At 47.6% G+C, this 18175-nt stretch overlaps 1 protein-coding gene across 2 annotated transcripts in view; it reads left to right on the top strand.

Moving 5' to 3' along the window:
* Positions 1–18175, top strand: part of USP34 (ubiquitin specific peptidase 34) — a 1940069-nt gene that overhangs the window by 1539805 nt on the left and 382089 nt on the right. For both annotated transcript variants that reach the window (XM_069234398.1, XM_069234397.1), the window contains one exon: positions 3367–3524. In XM_069234398.1, coding sequence (XP_069090499.1) covers positions 3367–3524 — 158 coding nt within the window. The remainder of the gene's footprint in view (positions 1–3366; positions 3525–18175) is intronic.

Raw genomic sequence — 18175 nt, 5'->3', positions numbered from 1 at the left:
AGGCAAAAAGTGGGGGTATCCATTCCAAAAAGAGTAACTTTCCTGTAGTCTGGACACAGCAGACTTGCTGGGTCTGGTTGAGGACTACCAGCCTTTCTGGTGATGTCAAAGCATTGCTTATTGACATTCACTTTAACTGCTTCTGTCTTTTGGAAGGTGGACTCAGTGGTAGAGTGCGTTAAGGATGCTCGGGCTACGGACAGGTCCTTAGGTCTCTCTATGGCCCCTTACCCACCCCAGTCCACATTTTGTCCCTTTCATGGCCAGGGAAAGTGTTTCCAGCAGTGCCAGTACCCTAGCAGCCACCACGGTCAGCAAGCCTCCACAATGTTTCGTGGCCGAGGACATAATTAACACAGACCAAATGGGAAGGGAGCCAGAGGTCAGTCCACCACTTCCCCAGTAGCTGCAACCTCCAAGCCCGTTTAGTTTGCCCTCCTACCAACATGGGCATCCAGTGAGAGGCAGGATTCTCCATTACCTGCTTCTTTGGAGGTCAATAACATCATACCGTTTGGTACTACAAATTATACAAAGTTGCTACTCTGTCCCATTTGTGTCTGACCCCTCCACCTATGCCACACACTAAGACAGATTGATTGAGGACTGTCGTGTAGATTCTCATTATCCTTATTAGACTACTGGATTCGGACGGCAGTTTCCCTTGTTCTGCAGTGGACTGAGTCTGATCCCGCATCATGTCATCTAATCCATGTTTTGTTCCAGCTAACTAGCAGTGCCTCATCTCCACCCGAGAGCAGGGATGATTTGGCAACCGGGCGCATCACATAAATAACTCCTCAGGGGAATCGTGGTCACTCAGATCCCATCCGTTTCTCTCAGTTACTTTAGTGTCACATATGCAAGGACAATCGGAGGCAGAAGATGGTTCACTAAGGTTCTGTTGAAGTAACTGCATCTTAGATAATAAAGCAAGTATTGCCAAAATTAGGACGATGAAGCACAATAAGATTAAAATTGTGACAGGGAGAGCAAAACACAAGAATAACGCTACCATACTGTCACTAAGATTTGTAGAGATAGTTCCTACCTAAGCTATGTTAGAGCACAGCATGTCAAGCTCTAATTCTGCCCTTCAGGTTCCCCCTTGGAAGACATTATCCCTCATACCTGAACAAGAGGCCTGTAATCTACATAAGCAGCTGTAGCGAGGCAATCCGCATACAGTCTTGTTCCTCTGTCTGGAATCTCCCGCTAACGTACATGGGTCAAAGAAGTGTTTTTATAATGAAACCGCTGATGTTCCAAGAAAGAATTTCAGCGTTAGAGAGTGTATGATTTCTGTGAACGTTGGATACAAAGCATACCACTTTTGCTGGCAGCCTGTCTTTCTGCAGCCTTGAGAAAAGCACACAGTGAAAGGAACGTCTTGTTTAAGCACATAGTGCTGACCTAGGCGAAGAACAGCTACAAAATAACACAAGACTGCAAATGTGGCTAGTGTTAAAATAATATAACAAAGCTAAAAAAATATATATATATATAGTTTAAAGTGCACAGCGGCAGGCCTGGTTATCTAAAATAACATGTATAAAACTATAACTAAAAATGGCTACACAACAGGACCATTTTCCTTACTCCTCCAGGAAATGTCGGCTCTCTTGGCCTAGAGAGCTATCGAGAGGGGGCCAGCATTAGATGTAGGTTGTGGTTTTTATTCCCGCTATTTTCTGGTGGCCTAGAAGGACCGAGACATTACCTGCGGTTCACAGTGGGCCAGGAGCGATTTCAGTTTGCCGTACTCCCTTTCCGCCTTACTAGCGCCTCTCTGGTGTTTACAAAAGTGATGACAGTGGTTGCAGCTCATCTGTGGAGGTCAGAGGTTCAAGTATTTCCCCACCCTGATGATTGGATGTTGAGGGCAGGCTCACTCCAGGCAGTTGTCTCCCACCTCCAGACTTCGGCAAACCTTCTGCAGTCGCTTGTGTTCACAATCAAAGTACCTGACTCCCTTACAGACAATCTCTTTACCGGAGCTATTCTGGACACAGTTAAGTTTCTGGCCTATCCTCCTGAACGTCAAGTCCAAGATATTCAGGATATGATACAAATGTTTCAGCCTTTATACTGGATTTTGGTGAGATTGACACTGAAGTTGTTGGGCCTTATGAATTCCTGCATCCTACTTGCAATTCATACTGACGTGGCTGACGTACAGCAATTGTGTCAGCGGCAGACATCTCCCTTTCCTAGCCAGCGCTGGCTGTAGTGACAGATGTGTCACTTCTGGGATGGTGTGGCCATCCGGGAGAGGTGGAGATCATAGAAATGTGGTCCATGGCAGAGTCCGAGCTCCACATAAACCTGTTGGAGCCTCTGTCCATTTGCTTGGAATTGAAGGCATCTCTTACTTGGATCCAGGTAAGCTTGGTGCAGATGTTCAACGACCGCACTGCCGACATGTGGAAATGTAACAAACAGGGCAGGGTGGCCCTTTGTCAAGAGGCTTGAATGCCAGGGCATTTCCCTGGTGGTTCAACATCTGGTGGGCCCTCTGAATATCATGACGGACAAACTCAGCCGAAGATGCCTAGCAGATTACGAATGGCGGCTCCACCCAGAGTTGGTGCAGAGTCTCAACAGTGTGGAGAGTCTTCTTTAGGTCTGTTCGCCACAGTCGAGAATGCCCAATATCTACTATTTAGCATGCTGAAATTTCCATAGTGACTCTCGCTTGGAGATGCCTAGGGGCTATTCTAAGGAAAATAATCTGTGGCTAGATAGTCTCTCTACCTGATGCATTACCCAAGGTAAGTAACTTGTTCTTTAATGATGATTTCTTAAGTCTCCAAGTCTGTTGGCATGGACGGAGAACAGAAAGAAACTGACGCTAGTGTGAACTTGTGACTTATATATACTGTTCCCTGCCTGTTCATGATTGCACGAGATGGAGCAGCACGAAGTAGCATAAAGTCTCACAATGGCAGGGGATTGCTGTACAAAAGTTTGACAATCCAGTCTGACACCTAGAGGAATTCAAAAAGGGCGGAATCTGCAGTTAGTCACTACCATTAAAGGAGTTACCGAAGGTAAGTAACTTGTTCATATGGACCACCTTGTTATTTGAGTTTTTCTTCATATTTCAACTGCCTCGAAACCTGATAATCTTCCTGAAGAGGATCTAATGTGTAAACGCATCACTTCTTTATTTGGAATTAACCGTCTAACTAAGACTTGAGGAAAGTGTTTTGAGTTTAAACAGTGGTTATGAATGGAAAAGAAAATTCTAGTTATAGTATTGTGGAGAATGTGGAAGAATCAAGATCACTTAAGTTATTTATGAATTTGTGGATAATGTATATTGACGGATATTATTTACTGCCCTTTTACATCTTCTTTCTATAGGCTGTGGAAGAGTTGTTTAACCTCATGCAGTTGTTTATATCTCAAAGACCTGATATGCGAGAGGAGGAACTGGAAGATATTAAACAATTTAAAAAAACTACAATTAGCTGCTACTTACGGTGCATAGATGGACGCTCGTGCTGGACTACACTGATAAGGTAACACTTTTGCACACTGATAGCCTTCACAGATTTAAAACAAGGACATGCCTTTTAATTTGTTGTTGTTAATAATCTTCTTACTTGATTTCTTTTTATGAAAACCAAAACGTGTTTTGAGATGGTCGTTTGTAATGCGTGACTTTGTGTTTTTTTTTTTGTTTCTCGGGATCACTTAATTATTTCAGATATTGATTGGGGAATCTGTTGTACATTATCTGATGTCTTCAAAGTATGTATCTGTCTAAACAGTTTATGTAAACAGACCAGCTTCTCTGCTTATTTGTAGTGAGGGGCACTGTTGAGAATCATGTGCTGTTTTGTATCGCCTTGGATCATGAAACATTATGGCACGGTTTAATCAACCAAGCATACATTTCCTGCATTTATCTGATCACTTTCGTTTGCTGTTTTCTGCCTCTGTTGTCACTCAACATTGTGAACTAAGTGCCATTTCTGAAGATGTGCATTTTTTGTCTTGCATTATGTTTACTTTAGGAATCCATAAAGGGCTAATTTTAAAAAACATTTAACTGTCTCTATGCGTGTAATCACCTAATGATCTTGTAAAGAAAACATTCTTATAGGAGCAGTGTTTTTTTAGAAAGGCACTTGAAATTAATTGTCAACAGACACTCCTTTTCACAGTTTATTTGCTTGACACAACCCCAAGCTCCAGACTGAATTGCGCAATTTTGAAGCACGTTCACCGGTGCCAGTAGCTGGTCTATAAGACCTCCCTCGCTCCCACCCATATTTTGTGTCGTGGATTCATTATAGAGTGTCGGAAGCGTGGGCGATATCAGTTAGAGCTGTTGACAGTAATCTTTTTTTAAACTTGTTTTTTTAAACGTGTGTCTCCCTCTAACTCTTTAGGCTTTAAGCCATTCATTACTGTCAACTATTCATTTCAGGTATCCATTTGGAGTTTTTGTGGTGCTTGGGAAAGGCTCTGTGGCGGAATGTGAGGTTTGATGCATAAGTCCTCTGGGAACAGGAAGCAAATTACTTCATTTTTTCTGCTAAGTCCATCCGGGAACAGGAAGCAAAGTGTTTTATCTTTTCTGCTAAGGGGTCTGGTTTAAAACGAAATGTATATCCCCATTAAAGTGAAAATTACCTAAGAAGAAGCTACATAAAAAATAAGAAGCACAGTTTATCGTCATCCTCGCCTGGAGCATAGGTGTAGGTAGGTGGGTTCTGGGTGCAGTACTCCCCACTTTTTGCCTGGTTTTTAGATGCAACTTCGACTGAAGTGCCCTCGGTTCCTGCTAACCAGGTCCTCCGTGCCAGTGTTCCTTCCTTAAATCAAGATACCTGGTCACTTGATCCACAAGAGACCAGGCCCTTCAGCCCCCTATAAGTCCCTAGTGAATGGTCCCCCTGGTACCTAGGGCATGGGTACTGAAGAGAGTCCCCCAGAGCTGCAGCACAACTTGTGCCACTCTGAGGGACCCAACATCAACTTTATGCAGACTGCCATTGCAGACTGCATGACAAGGTGCTCCCGAAATTGAAAACAAGACATGGCATACAGCCTGTGTGCCATGTCTTCTAAACACTGCATGCAATACATGTAAGTCACTTTTCTAGAAGGCCTTACAGCCATAAGGTGGGGTGCATTGTATTACATGTTGGGGGCATATCTGCCTGAGCAGATATGCCCCTTCTAAATCTTTGTTGATTCTCAGACATAGGAAGTGTCCAGGGAAGCCATTTTAAATGTATGTGCTGGACAGTGGTCACTAGGACTTCCCCTAACTACATGATGGCTTCTCTGAATCCTGGGATGTTTGGTATCCAACATCCCAGACCAATACACCCTCACTGACCCCAGTAATGGATTTACTAAAAGTTGCACACAGAAGAGCTCCTTAGAGGTGCCCCCTGAAAACCTACCATCTGCTTGTGTGCTGACTGACTGGTCCTGACCAGTTCAGCCACCACAGATGCGTTTCTGGCCCCCCAAGGTGAGAGCCAGCGTTCTTGAGGGTGTGAGATGAAGGTCTGCCCTGGGCAGAGGTGTGACCTCCTCCCCCCAGGCAGGATGGACATTCCAGGGCGGGGAGCTTCAAAGGCCTTGTTGGCTTTGTAATGCAACCCAGGTCTCTCCAGATGGTGGAGCTGACCAACCCCCCCGTCCTGACCCCACTTTTGGTGGCAGCACAGGTGGGAAAATAAGCTAACTGTGCCCACTTCATGCCAGTCCCACACCTAAGGTGAATAGGGTGAAGTGGACACTGCTTTTAAAATTCCTCCATCTTGTTTGGAAGGAATTAGATCACTGGGGTTAGGGCTATGCCCACTTCCCAGCGGAAGTGGTCATAAGAAAGGTTTAGTCACCCTAAAGTTGGTCAGCCCCTTTGGCTACTGCCTGCCACGCCCTGTCATACCCCTAAATTGAGTATTCAGGTGGCACTCATGAATCCTAGAACTCAGATCCTGACTTCCTACGAAGAAGAATGACAAAGAAGAGTCACCCTCGCAGAAGAATAGGATGAAGAAGCAGCTGACCCAGTGGCAACCCTCCAGGCCTGCATGCTGACCTCAATGGACTCTGCACAAAAAGACTTGTCCTGCACCTGCAGCTTCAATAAACCAAGGAAGCCTGTCAGCCTTCTAAAAAGACTCAGACTCCTGTGAGCAGCGGACCTGCTCAGCAACAAAGTATCCAACAAGGACTCTGCAGCATGGAGACCCACACCTAAAGTGACCTCTGCACCCGACGACCTCAACGCAGTGAGAAGCTCACCGACGGTGCCAGCAGGTCTCCCCCACTCTCCTGAACCTGAGTCTAAGCGATAGTCACCTCTCCTAGACTCATGTAAGTCGCTTGCTACCACTGCACGCAGGCACCACTCTCCCACCGCCGGGTGGTGAGAGATAACCTGATGCCTACAGCAGCCACTGCACCCGTTGCCCCCGTCGTCAACTGAGGAGGGACACCGGTGCCAATGACATACCTCAGCTCCCACAAGCTCGAGTCCACCTTTTGTTGACCTCCTGCTGGACTCTCCGACGACACCTGCAGCCTCAACACGCAAGATCCTCTGACTGCGAGTACTCCTGGATGGTGAAACCAGACGCCATAGGACACCCCTGCATCCTTCGCCTCTGAGCCCTTGAGACAAGGAACAATGGTGCTCCTACCTTCCTGGACATCTCAAGTCTTCGACCTACCTGCTTGTTGTCCCTGACTGGCTTCCTGGCCAGAGCCTGCAGCCTGTCTTCGTGAGGACCACATTCCTATTGGAAACCATTGGACACCTGGTGCCTTACTGCACCTCTGCACCCAGCCACCCAAGTGCTGCTCGGTGTGACCTGTTGTGGTTCTGATCAGTGCCCAGTACTTATCTTAGCTCCGAGATTGGCTTTTTGAGTCGTCGTTAATCCAGTGTTTGCTGAACATTTATTTTTCCTCCATAGGATATAATTGAGATAATGCTGAAAATTGCACTGCCTGTTATTGAAACTGCACAGTATTTATGCCTACAAGTCTACTTAGCTGATTACGAAGTTCTTGGGTTTGAAACATATATAAAAAGAATGGTTATTTTCCTAAATTGGTCTTGAATGTATTCATTGAGTGTGTGTCGCATTTATTGCCTCTGAGAGGACAGCAAATGCTTAGCACTACCCTATGATAAGCCCAACTGCTCGCCCACACTACCTCAGATAGAGCATTAGTCCTATCTACTTTTGCCTCTGCAATTCCAATTGGCAATCCACTGGACTTTCTGCACAATGTACTTAATTTTAGTGCACTATACAGAGAGCCAGCTTCCTGCAATAGGGTAAAGGCAAACAGAACTCAGTCTTCCTCTTAGAAATCTATCTTGATGCTGGAGAAACTACAACCAAAGACTGAGGTGTATATTATTTCCTCATTTTGGGGCTACTCTAAAACATTTCAGTCCTTAGGAAACGCAATGCCTAATGGTTATTTTCCTCATATGAACCTTCTCCCAGGCATCAGACTCGATCCAGAACATTTTATTCAGCAATAGCCTATCACTTTTCTGTTTAGCACCCTATGTGGACTTGACTCTTTCAGTGGAAATAACAGAGGAATTAAACATGTCACAGGCGATTGTGATGTCTTTTTCTTTTTCCAGTGGCTGTACAGACTTGAGCTCTAGAAGTGGCAACAACTGCAATACTTGAGAATCCTCAGATGCCAGCCATTTACGCTCCAGCAGCAGCAGTAAGATTGCTGCTTGCTGCACTGGGTCCAGGCCCTCCATGTCAACAATTCAACTATTCTAGCCTCATGGTTGCTTCATTTCCCTTTGACTCTTTAAAGAGACAAGAGTAACTGATTGTTAGAAATGGTGTCCCTAGTTTGCAGAGGTATATACCATTGTCCAAGTAGGGACCACAATCTTAGTCAGGATAAATCACACACAAGCCAAATTATCCTATGCCCACCCTCTGGTAGCTTGGCACTGAGCAGTCGTGCTTAACTTAGAAGGCGTTGTGTAAAGTATTTGTGCAATAAATCATTCAGTAACACAGTGAAAACACCACAAAAATAAACCACACAGGTTTAGAAAATAGATAGTATTTATCTGAATAAAATAAGGTCAAAACGATAAAGATTCAATAAGCACAAGTTGAGATATCATTTTGCAAGATTAAAAAGAGTCCTAAATCTTAGAAATCAGCAATTGTCTCTTGTTTACACAAAGTACCTTTTTTTGCGTCAAAATTAACACACACGGAGACTGCAGAGGAGGAGATGCATGGAAAAATAGGGTGTGCGTTGGATTTTCTGACACGGCACAGACAATGTGTTGTTCCTTTCCACGCTGCAAGGGGCTTGCGGCATATTTCGGCATGCAGTCTTAGTTCCTCACTGCGATCCAGGATCTTTTTGACTCCCAGGGACGATGCAGGGAGATCCTGGGCATGCTGGAAGATGTCACAGGTGTTGCGTCGATCCGGTAGGGCGATAAGTCGAATTTTCTGTCTGTCGCACGGCAGGTGCTGTGTTGATTTTCCACTCAGGGAATCAGCTGCGTCATTCCGGTTCGGCCGTGCGTCGATCCAGTAGGGCTGTGCGTCTAATTTTCTGTCGGAAGGCAGACGCTGCATTGAATTTCCACTCGGGAAGTCAGGCTGCGTCGTTCTGGTTCGGCTGTGTGGCGATTTCTCTGTCGCTAGGCAGGCTGTGCCTCGTTTCCAGCAGGCTGTGCGTCACTTTTCGGCACACAAGGAGTTTCCTGAAGAGATGAAGTCGTTTTGGCCCAGAGACTTCAGAAAACAGGAGGCAAGATCCAATCCAAGCCCTTGGAGAGTACTTCTCAGCAAAGTCAGAGGGCAGCAGGGCAGCAGTCCTTCTCAGCAAAGCAATCCAGATGAGTCCCTTGGGCATCCAGGTAGTTCCTCTTGACAGGTTGCAGGTTCAGCTTCAGAAGTGTCTGATTTGGTGGGGTCAGAGACCCAGTTTATATACCCAAAAATGCCCTTGAAGTGGGAGAGACTTCAGAGAGTGGTTGTGAAGTGCACAAGTTCCCCATTCATCCAAGTCCTGTCTGCCGGGGTCCAGTAGGGGTTTGGCAGTTGTAGGAAGCTGGCTCTGTATATACTATATAACAATGAGATATAGTGCGCACAGAGTCCAGGGGTTCCCCAGGAGGCTTGACAGAGGCAATAATAGATAATGCTAATGCTCTGTTTGTGGTAGTGTGGTGGAGCAGTTAGGCTTATCAGAGGGTAATGTTAAGCATGTGTTGTACACACACAAGCAATAAGTGAGAACACACACTCATTGACAACTCCAGGCCAATAAGTTTTTATATAGAAAAATATTCTTTTGTTAATTTATTTTTAGAACCACAAGAATCAGATTGCAGGTAAGTACATTAAATGTAAGGTACTTTGCATAGTAAGGCTTAGAACTTTGAACCAGAACAGTAATGTACACAGTTTTTCATAAAATGGCAATAAGCTATTTTAAAAGTGGACACAGTGCAAATTTCAACAGTTCCTGGGGGAGGTAAATACAGTTTAGTTATTATGGAAAGTAAAGCACTTACAAGTTCAGTCTGCAGGGCATAGGTAGCCCACCGTTGGGGGTTGAAGTCAACTCCAAATACCCAGCACCAGCAACAGAGGGCTGGTCAGGTGCAGCGGTCAAAGAGGAGCCAAAATAACATGGGCGCCTCACGAGACAGGGGGTGCTCTGGGTCCGGTCTGCTGTCAGGTAAGTACCCGCGTCCTCGGGGGGCAGACCAGGGGGGTTTAGTAGAGCACTGGGGAGGGGGGCCCAAGTAAGGGTACAAAGCACACCCTGAGCGGCACAGGGGCGGCCGGGTGCAGTGGGCAAACAGAGAATCGAGTTGGTAATAGGGTTCAATGGAGGGACCTGTGGGTCACTCAGACGTTGCAGGCAGGGCACAGGGGGGCTTCTCTGGCCATCCACTGACTGGGCAAGGGTGAGGGCTGTAGGAAGTTGGCTCTGTATATACTATTTCAAAGTAAGAAATAGTGTGCACAGAGTCCAAGGGTACCCCTTAGAGGTAAGATAGTGGCAAAAGTAGATAATTCTAATTCTCTATTTTGTGGTAGTGTGGTCGAGCAGTAGGCTTATCAGAGGGTAGTGTTAAGCATTTGTTGTACACACACAGGCAGTAAATGAGGAACACACACTCAAAGACTTACTCCAGGCCAATAGGTTTTTATATGGAAAAATATCTGCGGTGCAGTGTTGGTTCCAGGCGTTGGGTCCCTTGTTACAGGCAGTTGCGGTCAGAGGGAGCCTCTGGATTCTCTCTGCAGGCGTCACTGTCGTCTCTGGTTACTCAAGGGCTCGCAGTCGCCAGAGAGTCCTCCTTGAGGTGTTGGTTTTCTGCAGGTCGAGCCGGGGGCGTCGGGTGCAGACGGGAAACGTGAAGTTCTTGGAAGTTGCTTATTTGTTGCAAAGAAGTAGCTGGTTTTGAACAGGGCAGCTGTTCACGGGAGTTCCTTGGTCCTGTAGTCCAGGGCAGTCCACTGAGGCTTCAGAGGTCTCTGGTCCCTGTCGGATGCGTCGCTGGAGCAGATTTTCAAAGTTGGAGACAGGCCGGTAGGGCTGGGGCCAAATCACTTGTCGTTTTCCTCCTTCTCTTGCAGGCTTGTAGATCAATAGTCCTTCTTCTTTCTTCAGGTTGCATGAATCTGATTTCCTGGGATCTGGGAAGCCCCTAAATACTGAATTTAGGGGTGTGTTTAGGTCTGGGAGGGCAGTAGCCAATGGCTACTGTCCTTGAGGGTGGCTACACCCTCTTTGCGCCTCCTCCCTGAGGGGAGGGGGGCACATCTCTATTCCTAATTGGGGAATCCTCCAAAACCAATATGGAAGATTTCTAAAGGCAGGGGTCACCTCAGCACAGGGCATATTAGGGGCTGTCCTGACTGGTGGGTGACTCCTCCTTGTTTTTCTCATTATCTCCCCTGGACTTGCCACCAGAAGTGGGGGCTGTGTCCAGGGGGCGGGCATCTCCACTAGCTGGAGTGCCCTGGAGCATTGTAACATGAAGCCTGAGTCTTTGAGGCTCACTGCTAGGTGTTACAGTTCCTGCTGGGGGGAGGTGTTAAGCACCTCCACACAGAGCAGGCTTTAGTTTGTCCTCAGAGAGCACAAAGGCTCTCACCCAAGGGGGTCAGAAGCTCGTCTCTCAGCAGCAGGCTGGCACAGACCAGTCAGTCCTGCACTGAAGTATTGGGTAAAATACAGGGGGCATCTCTAAGATGTCCTCTGTGTGAATTTTGTAATACATCCAACACTGGCATCAGTGTGGGTTTATTGTTCAGAGAAGTTTGATACCAAACTTCCCAGTATTCAGTGTAGCCATTATGGAGCTGTGGAGTTTGACAAACTCCCATACCATATACTTAATATGGCCACACTGTACTTACAATGGCTAAGAATAGACTTAGACACTGTAGGGGCATATTGCTCGTGCAGCTATGCCCTCACGTGTGGTATAGTGCACCCTGCCTTAGGTCTGTAAGGCCTGCTAGAGGGGTGACTTACTTATGCCAAAGGCAGTATTTTGTGTGCATGCACCCTGAAGGGGATGCCATGTCGACTTTGCCTTTTTCTCCCCACCAACACACACAATCTGCAATGGCAGTGTGCATGTGCTAGGTGAGGGGTCCCTAAGGGTGGCACAACACATGCTGCAGCCCTTAGAGACCTTCCCTGGTCACAGGGCCCTTGGTACCACTGGTACCTTTTACAAGGGACTTATCTGTGTGCCAGGGGTGTGCCAATTGTGGAAACAATGGTACATTTTAGGTGAAAGAACAGTGGTGCTGGAGCCTGGTTAGCAGGGTCCCAGCACACTTCTCAGTCAAGTCAGCATCAGTATCAGGCAAAAGGTGGGGGGTAACTGCAACAGGGAGACATTTCCTTACATGGACCCTCATAACAATGATCTCTGGTGCTGAGGCACAAAACCTGACCTAAAGTCCTGTGTCTTTGATGTACCTGAGATCCATGAAGTAGGAAGCAAAGCCCGAACACAAGAAATGAAGTCATTTCCACTCTGTCCGAAGTTGTTCCCCATCCTGCTCCCGGTTACCATCTTTAGGTAAGTCCAAGATGAAATGGACAGACAGGTTGAAGAGAAAAAGCAAAAAGTTAATACTGAGCCCTTTGTCCCATCATCACTCCTGTTCTAGGGAGAGGCCTCTTAGTCGTTGCTCTAAATGCCCTACTCTGGCTTTGGTGTCCGACTCGTATCGGATTACTACCCTGAAGGCAGTGTGCCCTGCAATCCCCAGGCCATTGTGTACTCCACAGCAGATTGCAGCCTTCACAGAGGCCATGCTGATATTCAAGATTGTTCCATGTCCCTCAACCACCATGCATCTGGGAGGGTCTTCAGTTAGGCTTTCTCCAACATGCCCTCCCTTAAGGCTGACTGACCCCATACATTTTAAGCCTGCTCCAGTTCTGGTGGTGGGCCAAGTCAATGATGAGAAGGTGGACTGTTTGCTCTCCCCTAATGCTGGTGGCTTGAACACAACCTAAGACATACTTATATTTTCCCTTAGGTGGCCCTACAGAAAAAAGTACTTCCTTTGCCGTGACAGTACGCATACCCACAGAGGTGCTAGACTTGGCAATTACCTACAGTGGAGTCAAAGGCCAATATTGTGACAGAAATCATTTAACCGGGACCCTCAACTTTGCAGCAATTGCTTCCTTTCATTGTAGCTTTAGCTTAAACCCTTATGGCGGCTTGGTCGAAGCTATGCTAGACCGCCTCAGTGAGTCACCTGATAGTTAAACAGCATACGATATACTGGTTTGTTGACTTTATTTCTGATGTCACGCTAATCTACCTTTTGCTCATCGGCCTAGACAAGTCCCTTGTCATGAGCAAGGTCCTGATTATTCTGTGACCTTAAGGGCGCACCAAGCATGCCCTAAGTGACAGACAGTGGACTACTATCCTATCATGGGTTTAGCATATAAAATGAGGGTAACATAGTTATGAGTTTTGTGAATCCATAGTTGTAACCAAAGTTTTTTTATCTGTGCCACTAGAGTGGAGGCCTTATGGCCCACAAACATATAGTTCCTCTTCTCTGCAGTTACCTAAATCCTAGCTCTACTATCCGAAGTGTAGTGTGTCTTTGTGTATGCAGCCAGCATAGTATACACATGGTGTGAATTAGCCAGAGTAATGGAGGCTTGTAGCATCCATTTTTGATGGATACTTCTAACTGCAGATTCCTCACGTTTATAAAATCCCCAGGATCCAGAAGATTTTTCAGCATACCTATGTGTGGCATTTGGTGACGCTATGCTTCTCCATGTTGACTCCACTGAGCTCTGGAGTGACAATTGGTGCCGCATATAGGTGCCGCCCCTGCACACTGATGTCAGTTACTTATTTCTGCACCTTCATACTAGCTCCTATGCTCTCCTCCTCAGTTGTCACAGTGGCTATCTTTTTTGGGATCTGCACAAAGCTCTATGGAGCCCACCAACAGGCACTTCCAACTAAGAATGCCTTTGTAGTACTGAGTGTTAGAGTTGCCAGGAGAGGGGAAGGGATTGGCATGGGAACAGCGGGGAAGGAGATCTGCAGAGGAAAATGTTAGTGTGCAACACAAAACACTGTCAGTTCAAATCTTTATGCGACATAGCTTGTACTCTGCTTATTCGCAATGCCGCCTTGCAGCTAGAGTGCCCTGTTGGTAGAGGAGGATGATACTTCAAACAGAAGTGATGAATGGCTTGCATCTAGAATAGAAAAAATAAATCTCTGGATCCTGCAAAAAGTCTGCAACATACTTAAGGGCTCCACCGAGGGTGGGTTCTCCGAAACGTCGAGCAGGACTCTTCAAGGAACTCTCTGCAAGACATCTTCTACTCCTGGCCTCCGGAACTGCTGCTGGTTTGCTTTTTGGACTGAAACAAGACTGTATCCGGTTGGGAGGGCTCCCACTGCAACATTGTTTCCCCAGTTCCTGCAAGATTTTTGCAACATCCGTGGCTGTGTATCCTCCAGTTGTCTCAAGGATTCTGCCGCAATCAAGAAGCAAGAAGGAATCTTCCTTGAAGTGAAGGAGTCACTCCCCTGCATCCGCAAGCACCTTAAGATGACCTGGCAGATCCTGGTAGATCCTGCAGTCTCACCGACAATGTAAAGGCTCTGCTTATAGGTCTTGGATCTGGGGTCTTCTCCGGGTCCAACTTGTTATGACCAACTTGGGAAACGGTGGACCCTGCTGCAGGCACTGGAACAGAACCCCTTTGCACCACAACTGTTGCTCTTACCAAGGCTTGTTGGCTCTTCCTTCAAGAGAACTTCGAGCTCCTAGAAGCCCCAGCACTCTGCAACACCAGATTCAGCTTCCACTCTGCAGCACATGCGACATGAGACTCCTGCTTGTTGTGCTGCTGAGCCCTCTCTGTGTCTCCCTGTGCCTGCTGCCAGTGGGTCACTCGTGGGGCGGCTCCTCTGACTCTGGCTGGCTTTCTTTCCTGCTGAAGGCCTGGCCTGACTCCCCTCCAAGGGTCGAGTCACTAGGACCTTGCTGATCCCCCAAAACCTGCAATCTTCTTTGCACCAGCTATTTGCATTTGTCAAGGCTTGTTGGTGGTCCTGCTGGTCACTGACGAACATCTCCGAGTTATCTGGACACTGTCTCCTTCTTTTTCAGGTTCTTCAAGTCCGGAACCCACCTTTTGGTTCCATCGGCCTGGTCCATAGGTTGCAACAGCAGCTGGACAACCGAGGCTCCCATTGACTTCAACAAGGGTTTCTGATGCCAATTCACCCCTATGCATCTGGACTTCCTGGTGTAAGTACTGTAGTTATCCAAAGGGTGGAGGCACTCTCCAACCTTCTTTGTGCCAACTGGTTTCCTCGGGGTCAACTGGGAAGGGTCCTGAATCCATAAAAATAGAACCGCAACGATCCTGGGTTGGCCTATTAGACACCCAGCTTGATAATAATTCAGCACCTGGCCACCTGTGGGATTTCTCGTACATACCTCGGGTGATTTCCTACTCCCCAGGCCCCTGGGATCCTTACACACTTACTTTGGTTGGGCACCTCCATTTTTATACCACTTTCTTAGTATATGGTTGTAGGAAGTTGGCTCTGTATGTACTATTTCAAAGTAAGAAATAGTGTGCACAGAGTCCAACGGTTCCCCTTAGAGGTAAGATAGTGGCAAAAAGAGATAATTCTAATGCTCTATTTTGTGGTAGTGTGGTCGAGCAGTAGGCTTATCAGAGGGTAGTGTTAAGCATTTGTTGTACAAACACAGGCAATAAATGAGGAACACACCCTTAAAGACTTACTCCAGGCCAATAGGTTTTTATATAGAAAAATATATTTTCTTAGTTTATTTTAAGAACCACAGGTTCAATATTTACAAGTAATACTTCAAATGAAAGATATTTCACTTAGGTACTTGAGGAACTTTGAATAATTACAATAGCATGTACAGTTGTGGCAAAAATGGCAATAAGCTATTTTAAAAGTGGACACAGTGCAAAAATCAACAGTTCCTGGGGGAGGTAAGTAGAGGTTAAGTTTGCAGGTAAGTAAAACCCTTACAGGGTCCTAGGTAGCCCACTGTTGTGGGTTCAAGGCAACCCCAAAGTTACCACACCAGCAGCTCAGGGCCGGTCAGGTGCAGAGGTCAAAGAGGTGCCCAAAACACACAGGCTTCAATGGAGAACAGGGGTGCCCCGGTTCCAGTCTGCAGGCAGGTAAGTACCTGCGTCCTCGGGGGGGCAGACCAGGGGGGTTTTGTAGGGCACCGGGGGGGGACACAAGCAGGCACAGAAAGTACACCCTCAGCGGCACGGGGGCCAGGTGCAGAGTGCAAACAGGCGTTGGTTTTGTATTGAAAGCAATGGGGAGACCAGGGGGTCGCTTCAACGATGCAGGGAGGCACAGGGGGTCTCCTCGGGGTAGCCACAACCTGGGCTAGACAGAGGGTTGCCTGGGGGTCGCTCCTGCACTGGAGTTAGGTTCCTTCAGGTCCTGGGGGCTGCGGGTGCAGTGTTGGTTCCAGGCGTTGGGTCCCTTTTTACAGGCAGTCGCGGTCAGGGGTAGCCTCTGGATTTCCTCTGCAGGCATCGCTTTGGGGGCTCAAGGGGGGTTGTCTCTGGCTACTCACGGGCTCTCGGTCGCCGGGAGTCCTCCCTGTAGTGTTGGTTTTCCGCAGGTCGAGCCGGGGGCGTCGGGTGCAGAGTGGAAAGTCTCACACTTCCGGCGGGAAATGTGAAGTCCTTAGAGTTGTTTCTTGTTGCAAGAAAGTTGCAGATTGTTGAACAGGGCCGCTGATCACAGGGGTTTCTTGGTCCTTGGTTGCAGGGCAGTCCTCTGAGGCTTCAGAGGTCGCTGGTCCCTGTTGGATGTGTCGCTGTTGTAGTTTTCTTCGAAGTTGGGAGACCGGCCGGTAGGGCTGGGGTCAAAGCAGTTGTCGTCTCCGTCTTCACTGCAGGGCTTCAGGTCAGCAGTCCTTCTTCTGGTTAAGGTAGCAGGAATCTAGTTTCCTAGGTTCTGGGGGCCCCTAAATACTGAATTTAGGGGTGTGTTTAGGTCTGGGTGGGCAGTAGCCAATGGCTACTATCATGAGGGTGGCTACACCCTCTTTGTGCCTCCTCCCTGAGGGGAGGGGGGCACATCCCTAATCCTATTGGGGGAATCCTCCATCCACAAGATGAAGGATTTCTAAAAGTAAGAGTCACCTCAGGTCAGGACACCTTAGGGACTGTCCTGACTGGTGGGTGACTCCTCCTTGTTTTTCTAAATATCTCCTCCAGCCTTGCCGCCAAAAGTGGGGGCAGTGGCCAGAGGGGCGGGCATCTCCTCTAGCTGGGATGCCCTGTGGCGCTGTAACAGAGGGGGTGAGCCTTTGAGGCTCACCGCCTGGTGTTTCAGTTCCTTCAAGGGGAGGTGAGAAGCACCTCCACCCAGTACAGGCTTTGTTCCTGGCCACAGAGTGACAAAGGCACTCTCCCCATGTGGCCAGCAACATGTCTGGTGTGTGGCAGGCTGGCAGAAACTAGTCAGCCTACACTAGAAGTCGGGTATGTTTTCAGGGGGCATCTCTAAGATGCCCTCTGGGTGTATTTTACAATAAATTGCACACTTGCATCAGTGTGCATTTATTGTGCTGAGAGGTTTGATACCAAACTTCCCAGTTTTCAGTGTAGCCATTATGGTGCTGTGGAGTTCGTGTTGTTGGTGAATGTTTGACATTGTTCAGCATTCCGTCCATCACTTGTTCTTTTTGCATTTATCGCCCTAAGTGGGAAGGGTATGCCCAGACATGAGTCCCGTGCTTCCCATGCCACTGGATTCAAGCTAGCCTGGCTGATGAGGGGTGAAACCCCGACACTGGTCCAAGGATGCTTGTTTTCAGTCCAGGGAAGACGTGGCCTGGCAGTTCGGGCTGGACTGTTCCCATGGGGAACAGGGTCAAGCCTGATTTGCACATGGCTGGGTCCAAACTGGAATGGCATGGGCAGCAAATAAACAATGGATTTAGGCCCAGATCTCTGTACTGGGGGTGAATGTTTGACAGTGTTCAGCATTCCGTCCATCACTTGTTCTTTTTGCGTTCTTTGTGGAGTTCGTGTTTGACAGACTCCCAGACATATACTCTTATGTCTACCCTGCACTTACAATGTCTGAGGTTTGGCTTAGACACTGTAGGGGCATAGTGCTCATGCACTTATGCCCTCACCTCTGGTCTAGTGCACCCTGCTTTAGGGCTGTAAGGCCTGCTAGAGGGGTGATTTACCTATGCCACAGGCAGTGTGAGGTTGGCATAGCACTCTGAGGGGAGTGCCATGTTGACTTAGTCATGTTTTCCCCACCAGCACACACAAGCTGTAAAGCAGTGTGCATTTGCTGAGTGATGGGTCCCTAGGGTGGCATAATACATGTTGCAGCCCTTAGAGACCTTTCCTGGCATCAGGGCCCTTGGGTACCAGTTACAAGGGACTTACCTGAGTGCCAGGGTTGTGCCATTTGTGGAGACAAAGGTACAGTTTAGGGAAAGAACACTGGTGCTGGGGCTTGGTTAGCAGGGTCCCAGCACACTTTTAAATCATAACTTAGCATCAGCAAATGCAAAAGGTCAGGGGGTAACCATGTCAAGGAGGCATTTCCTCACACTTACTT

The sequence above is a fragment of the Pleurodeles waltl genome, chromosome 5 (assembly GCF_031143425.1).
Source record: "Pleurodeles waltl isolate 20211129_DDA chromosome 5, aPleWal1.hap1.20221129, whole genome shotgun sequence".
Lineage (NCBI taxonomy): Eukaryota > Metazoa > Chordata > Amphibia > Caudata > Salamandridae > Pleurodeles > Pleurodeles waltl.
This window is presented reverse-complemented; position numbering and strand designations above follow the sequence as displayed.